At 52.0% G+C, this 7,937-nt stretch overlaps 1 protein-coding gene and 1 pseudogene across 1 annotated transcript; both read left to right on the top strand.

Moving 5' to 3' along the window:
* The first annotated feature begins 277 nt into the window (after positions 1 to 277).
* Positions 278 to 2,255, top strand: LOC120702149 (annotated as a pseudogene).
* Positions 2,256 to 5,940: 3,685 nt separating this feature from the next.
* On the top strand, positions 5,941 to 7,937 carry LOC120703696 (probable glutathione S-transferase GSTU1). The gene is made up of 2 exons (XM_039987849.1): positions 5,941 to 6,815; positions 7,789 to 7,937. The coding sequence occupies exon 1, from the start codon at positions 6,065 to 6,067 to the stop codon at positions 6,746 to 6,748; it is 684 nt and encodes a 227-aa protein (XP_039843783.1). The 5' UTR covers positions 5,941 to 6,064; the 3' UTR covers positions 6,749 to 6,815; positions 7,789 to 7,937.

The following is a 7,937-nucleotide window of genomic DNA, read 5'->3' as shown; positions in this document are numbered from 1 at the left end:
TCCGAGATTTGTGCTATTGTCAGTAACTAATCTGGCCGCCTGTCATGTACTCAAGCCGTCAACAGTGAAGGGTGCAGATACGTATTCCATACGATGTGACATGCATCTAATGGGATGCCGGTCCAGATGGAGATGCTCCGTTGTGTCCTCGATTAATAATTTAATTCGTGATACATACATTGGGTAGGCTAATAAATAGCGCACACGGCCCGTCTCTCACAGAAATTCAAAATTATTTGAAATAGCCACTGCAGCACCCGTCTCTCTCCTTTCCTCCATGTCGCTCCCGGTGATGGTGGCGGCGGCGGCGGCGGCGGCGCTTGCCTCCGGGCCAGATCCGCTATTTTCGGGACCAGACCCAGGCATAGATGGGCAGATCCGGGCAGCCTAACACCAGATCTGGAGGCGCCGCGGCAGCACGGCGCAGCGGGCTGCACGGCAGCCTTGCCGTGGAGGGAGCAGCACTAACGGCCGCCCCTCCCTGCTGAGGCGGCGAGAAGGTGCCGCGGCTGACGCGGCCGATCCGACCCCACGCCTCCACCGCGCGGTGCTCACCCGCCGCCTCGCCGCGGACCAAATCTCTGCCGCCTCGCCGTGGACCAAATCTACGTCGACTCGCGTCGGTCCCCGCCTCTCCACCCCCTGCCCATGGTGCTGCGCGCGGCGGCGACGCGCGACCTCGGCCTGCGGAGACGCGCCTGGTCGCCGGGTGCGGCTGCGGGGCCGCGCGAGGGGGCGGGGCGCGGCCGTCGGCCCGCGGGGAAGCGCGCGGCAGGGGGCGCGACCGCCTCCGTTTCCCGTCCTCCGCCTCCCACACGGCGCCTCCGGCCGGCAGCTTCCTCTTCCGGCTGGGCCATTGGGTGCGGCAAGGCGTCCACCAACGGCAGGCGGCGGCCAATGGCGTCCTTTCGCAGCTCTACCACCAGGGCGTAGAGATCGATGCGCTCGTGAGACTCGAGGTACGGTCTGTTCCGTCCAGATCGTCCCATGCCCTCCTCGCCATCAATCAGGCGGTCGGCCTCTGATTCGTAGTGGACATTGCGTCTGATTGTTCGCTCCTGTGGTTGCGCCGCAGATTGAGAGGATGTGCGTGGGGCTCCAGCAGGCACGGCGGCGCCGGCACGCGCGCGGTGGTCGCCCCCGTGGAGCGCGCCGCGGCGGAGGCCGAGCTGGACCACGCCCGCTGCCGGAACGCCGAGCTGGAGGGCCAGGCGTGGTTGGGCGCGACCCGCGACACGAGATCGTCGCCGTGGGGCTCCGCGTCACGCTGGACCAGCTCCTCCAGCAGCCCGCTGCGGCGCCCTCATTGGGGCCGGTGCCGCCGACGGCGACACGGAGGAGGCGCGGTCCTGCTGCTTCGAGACATCCCCGGCCGCCGCCGGCGCGGCGTCCCAGGACCCGGCGCCGCCCTGCAGGTCCTGCGGCGGCCGTGACGCGTGCGTGCTAATCCGTGCCAGCACCTGCGTCTGTGCCGCGCGTGCGACCCCTGCTGCAAGCTCGCATGGGAGCCTCCCACGCGTCACGGCGAGGTCGGCCTCCTCGCGCTGCTCGCCACGTGCTGTTGTGCCTCGTGGAGCTGGACATCCCGTCGATGCTCGCCGGCACCAAGTACATAGGCATGCTGGAGGAGCGCGTGACGGGCGTGCTCCGGGAGGCGGAGGTGGCCGAGCCCGGGAATGGGGACGGTGGTGCTGTTCGTCGATGCCGGGCGCACCGAGGGCAAGAAGACGGACGGGGCCGACATGCTTAAGCCGGCTCTGGCGAGGTGCCGGCTCAATGCTTCGCGTCCGACAAGGCGCCGGAGCGGCGGTTCCAGAAGGTGCACGTCGCGGAGCCGGGCGAGGACGACACGCTGGCCATCCTCCGCCAGCTCAGGGCGTCGTACCAGGAGCACCACGGCATGGGCATCCAAGACGAGGCGTAGGTACGTGCTTGCTAGATGGGATTCAATGGCATTGGCATGCTTGGTCGATCGGCACACCCGCACATGTACACGCATGAGCGCGCAGGATGAGATGAGAGAGCAAAAGATTTTTCTAGTGTACTTTGTGGTTCTTGCATCCGATCTGTGTGCTGCCGCTTTCTTCTCTTTGACAATCCCTATTTGTTTTCTTTTCTGGCAGCTATACCTCCAATTAAAGGGAGGAGACAGATGAGATTAATTGTATATCATTCTTTTTCCGTTGCTATGATCAGTTGGTGATGATAACAAAGTACAGAGAGCATTATAGCACGTTAATTTTTTTATCTTGCAATTTCGTTGGATCTTTATACATCCTTGTATGATGCTATTTTCAGTTAATTTTGTGCATGGAATGATGTGTGAATTGGTTAATACGTAGCATCTACATCATGGTACATAAATAGCTGCACACATGCTCTAAAAGGATAACATCAGCGGATAGTAAACATTGATATACAACAATATAAATTAAAGTTAGAAAAATAGTATAAATATAACACTACAAGTAAATATTTATGTACTGGAACATGTTTATTCCACTACCAACAGAATATTATTGTTGGCTAGAGCAAGTTGGAAAAATAGTGTAAATATGTTACTACAAGTAAATATTTATTAGCAAGGTACTAGCATGTATTCTTACCACGTATCGATACAAGCTTATGCCGCTGCGGTGTACGATTGTGCATCTATATGTGTGAAGAAACGGTAAAAAATGAGTGGTGGAGAGATAACGGTAAGAAAAGCAAGAAGTGGGGGCGCGCGGTAGGCTTTCTGTCTATCCCACCTTTGTTTTTTCTCGATTCCGCAGAACTTTATGTTCCATCACCTGACAAACACAGCAACGCTGTCCCAAATACGTTAGAAGAAAAAATACAAACAAATACACTCAGATAAAACAAATATAGCACACATCTTAGTGCATAATATGATCGAGGCATATGCTATTAATATAGGGCTTTTTGGCAGAGCTCCAAAACAGGCTCCAACACCGGCTCCGGCTGGAGCAGGGCTCCAAAACGGGCTTCAACACCGGCTCCGGCCGGAGCCCTACCAAAAGAGGCAAAATGGAGCACCTCCAAGCTAGGAGCCGCAGCTGGAGCCCTTAGCGGCTTCCACGCACGAGGCGGAGCCACGAAAACGTGGCTCCGTCCGGCTCCGCGTGTAGCCTCCTCTCAGTTACCTTTTTTTTTACCCCTAGATGGCGCGAGCAGACGGCTGTGGCGCGAGCCCGAGGCGGAGGAGGGGCCGGCGGGCCGGCGGCCACTGGCAGGAAACCGAGGCGGAGCAGGTGGTGCAGGCCGCCGGAGATCGAGATCGAGACTGAGGCGGCGGCGCGACAGGGAGGTGGGCAGGCCGTCGAAGGGGAGCTCGAGGCCGTGGAGGGGGGGGGCGGCAGCGGGAGCTCGAGGCGAAGGAGGGGGCCGCCGCCGGCGGGAGATCGAGGCCGGGGAGGGGGCCGTCGGCGGTGGGAGCTCGAGGCGGGGGACGGGGGCCACCGGCGACGAGAGCAAGGCGGGCGCCGGGGGAGGGAGCCGAATGGATAAGGAGGAGGGAAAAAAAGAAAAAAGAGAGGAAAAGAAAAAAAGACGAAAAAATAAAAGAAATCAAAGAGAAAAAAGAAAAAGAAAAAAATAAGAAAGAACAATTTAGACATTTTACAATTTCACCCCCAACTGATGGCTGTTTTGTCAAATGTTTTTCAAAACGACTTCAGCTCCACTTGAGAAGCCACTTCAGAGTCGGAACTGGAGCTATTTTTTAAAGAGCTGGAGCTCTATCAAACGGGCCCATAATAACTTGCACTGGTCTACAGCGTCACCACATAATGCAGGTTTGTGCTGCCCGGCTGGCCGGCATTATTGGCCGTGCGTGCGTGGTCGTGGATCGCAAAAGTACGTCATCATCAGCAGTAACTATACTATAACTATAACATATAATAACATCAGTATACTAACGTACAGGTGAGGTGCTCATGGCCATGGGCATGGCATTCGATTGTTGGTTATTCTGATTCGCAGGGCGGATACATACACACGCGGTAGATGTTTTATAAGGTCGAGAGTATCATCGACATAGTTATGGAAACTAGAATCTTAAAAACTATCTCAGTGAAGTATTACAGTGATGACATTCCTCTCACGTTTTATAATATTTATCTCTTCTTTCTTTTCATACTATTAGTATATTATCAAATTTAATATTCATGACACTCTTATGACACTTCCACTGAATTTGGCCTAAGACTAGCAGGCCAAAAAAAGATGCTTTTCCTAAGTCCTGTTTGGTTGTTTTGTGCTACATTCAGTACTCGAAGAATCTTTTACGTATGAAGGTCTAAACGAAGTTTATTTAAAAAAATTTTATAGAAAAATTAGTTTTGTAAACTATTTTAATTTACAACAACATAGTCTTTTTCCCAAGCAAGTTGGGTAGACTAGAGATGAAACCCGAAAGAAATAAGTTTAAAGTTCAGACACATTGATAGCTAGTCTTCAAGCGCTCCTATCCAAAACTATCTCTTTAGAGATATTCCAATTCTTAAGGTCTTTTTTAACCGACTCATCCCACATCAGTTTAGGTCTACCTCTATCCTTCTTCATATTATCGACCCACCCAAGAATCCCATTACACACCGGCGCTTCAGAAGCCCAGTTATTAATAGTCAAAATTCTCTATCGGTACTGGTTATTATTGGTCGGAACAAGATGGACAACTATCATGTGCTAGGCTGCTAGCAGCTAGTACTATACTAGTTCTTGCTCCGACAGATGAGCTGCTCCGTCCTCGTTGCTCGGCGTCGTCGCGTCCCTTCGCGCGGGGCATGGACGCCATGTCAGCTCGCTCGCCACCCACCTTCTACCACGTGGCACGGCGCTTGCCTCCTCGCTCGATCGCTCACGGACACGTCGATGTCGGTACCCGACGAGGCCGCTGATCTAGCTCTCACCCGCAATGCTTAAGGTTGTTAGTCCGAGTGGTGCGAAGTAACCGGCGGCATTCCATAGATGGGGATTCGAACTCCCACCGGCGCGAATTTTTTCACCTATGGGAAAAAATCTTCCTCGCTGTGCTTCTGATAGCTTGAGTTGTGTAGTCAGTCTGGCCCGGCCTGGCGTCACGGTTTCCCGATTCAGTGGGTAACGGTCCCGGTCCGGGTAACAGTTTCAAAAAATGGTACCAGACTCAAAGTCAGAAAGAACCAGGGTTCGGAGGATTTCTCGGTCTGCATTAGAAGACCTCCTTCTTATAAGAATGCTCGGGACGCCTAGCCCCTGGCAGATCGAGTTTTTGAGCTCTCACCCGCAATAATTATAGTAAGTTTGCTTTCTATAGCAGCAGTGTTCATATAGAATATAGTAAATATTATAGACAACATATTAGTCAGAAATAATAAATTAATGTAAAACATATTAGTCAGAAATTATTTAATATTTTCAGCCTCATCTCTCTTCCTCACGGAAGCTGGCTCGGGGCAAGAAAAGGGACCGTGGGGCGGCGTGCTGCCGACTCTAGCCACATGTAGCGACAATTTTCTCTCTCTCTATTCTCTCTCCGACGTGAGCACTATCGGCCCTTTGCGGCTGCCCTCAATAATGCCGTGTTTGGTTCTTTTTCACGTTTTTACTGTAGCACTTTTGACCAAAAATTTAAACTATCAAACGAAGTCTAATTACAAAACCACCTCCACAACCCCCGTGTAAATCTCGAGATGAATCTAATGAGGCCTTTGACCGCGCGATTAGAGGATAGTTACTGTAGCATCACTGTAGCAAATCATCAATTAATTACAACAATTAGATTCGTCTCGAAAAATTACACCCGTCCCTAAAAAGGTTTTGCAAGTAGACTTCATTTAGTACTCCATGCGTACGAGATTCTCTTCTCGAAAAACGTGCGCGAAAAATTTTTCATCTAACCAAACACGGCCAATGCAATGCGCATCGACCCCTCCGTCACAAATAAAGTGCCATCAATCTACCTAGCTCTCCTCCCCTATAAAGAAGACCCTGCGTCCTCGCACTCTCCACAGCATCCAATCCAAGAAAAAGAAAGAGAGCAGCTATTGCTATTTGCTAGCCGATCCAGCCGCTGGCAGCAATGGCGGAGGAGAAGAACGAGGGCCTGGTGCTGCTGGACTTCTGGGTGAGCCCGTTCGGGCAGCGCTGCCGCATCGCGCTGGCGGAGAAGGGCATCCCCTACGACTACTCCGAGCAGGAACTCCTCGGCGCCAAGAGCGACCTCCTCCTCCGCTCCAACCCCATCCACAAAAAGATCCCCGTCCTCCTCCACGACGGCCGCCCCGTCTGCGAGTCCCTCGTCATCCTCAACTACCTCGACGAGGCCTTCCCGGATCAAGGCTCCTCCGGCAAGCTCCTCCTCCCCGCCGACCCCTACGCGCGCGCGCAGGCCCGCTTCTGGGCCGCCTACTCCGACAAGATCTACGAGCTCGGCACGCGGCTGTGGAAGCTCGGGGGTGAGGCGCGGGCGCAAGCGCGCGCCGAGCTCCTGCAGGTGCTCACCAACCTCGACGGCGAGCTCGGGGACAAGCCGTTCTTCGGCGGCGAGGAGTTCGGGTTCGTGGACGTCGCGCTCGTGCCCTTCGTGCCGTGGCTGCCCAGCTACGAGAGGTACGGGGAGTTCCGCGTGGAGGAGGCCGCGCCGAGGCTGGCGGCGTGGGGGAGGCGGTGCGCAGAGAGGGAGAGCGTCTCCGGGAGCCTCCACTCGCCGGAGAAGGTGGACGAGTTCATCACCATGCTCAAGAAGCACTACGGCATCGAGTAGTAGTAGGGGTGCGGGTCCTCGGATCCATCATCGATCGGCTCCGATCCGCGGATGCTGCTGCGGGTGGGTGAGCAGGGTTTACGTTTTCGTTTTTGAAAAAAAATTCGGTGACCACCGGAAACGGTATACCGGCCGAAATTTCGCGGTTTTTCGGTAATTTCGATCGGAAAGAGTTTTCAAATTCAAAATTCCGAAATTTCGGTATACCGGCCGGTTTTTTCGGTGCATCTCGCCGGTTTTTTCGGTGCTTTTCACCGAAAAATGATGGAAACAGTTGGAAAATGATGGGGGAATTATGTATTTGTGAAAAGAAATTGAAAATTTTGGGGAGTTTGCCCTAATTATGTCTATATTTATAGATTATAATACACAACATATAAGAAACTCCAGCACACAATGAGAAATACGAAAATGAAACACATAATTCATGTCCAAAGTGCACACGTACTTAGTCCAAAGTACAAAGTCTATTAAAATTATTACAATTAAGTCCGTAGTCCAATTAATACAACACATTGCTTCCACAGTAATCGAAAGTATTGTCCATCCATAATCCATGTAGCAAATGCATAGTCTCTGCATATGAAGATTTTGTATGAAATGAATGGAATAACTAGAAAAAATGAAATATAGATATAAAAACTTTTCGGTTGCTTAAGTACCTGCGTTCTTCACTCCTCATAGATGGTGAGACTTAAGCAAATTTTGACCTACCAAATCAACTTAGATTTTGACTCCTCATAGCAAATTCATCATTTTGACCTACCAAATTTTCACTCCTCATAGAAAATTCATCATTTTGACCTACCAAATCAACTTAGATTTGAATGATTTCAAGTGCTATAAGCTAATAAAAATCCCTAGTTTTTTATCATAATTTTTGCCGATTTTTTGACGGTTATTTATAAATTTTTTTAAAATTTTAAAATTCGAAACGAAAAATACCGAAAAACACCGGTATACCACTTTCCGGTACCTACCGAAAACGGTAAATTCACCGGTTTTTCGCCGGTTTACCGCCGAAAAGTTAAACCCTGTGGGTGAGACGTGTGGCTGCCATGCGCGCATCAACTGTTTTTGTTTGCTCCAGTCCAGTGAATGGATCAACTGTTCCGTGTGGTTTGTCGGATGCGTCATGCGCGTGCGACGTGGCTGCAAATAAAGCTGCTGCATTGATTGGTCGGTGCCA

Source organism: Panicum virgatum, chromosome 4K (genome assembly GCF_016808335.1).
Source record: "Panicum virgatum strain AP13 chromosome 4K, P.virgatum_v5, whole genome shotgun sequence".
Taxonomy (NCBI): Eukaryota; Viridiplantae; Streptophyta; class Magnoliopsida; order Poales; family Poaceae; genus Panicum; species Panicum virgatum.
Note: the sequence above shows the minus strand (reverse complement) of the source record. Positions and strands in the feature narration are given on the sequence as shown.

Coding starts and splice junctions, on each gene's coding strand:
- LOC120703696 (XM_039987849.1), top strand. CDS start 6,065: ATGGCGGAGGAGAAGAACGAGGGCCTGGTGCTGCTGGACTTCTGGGTG.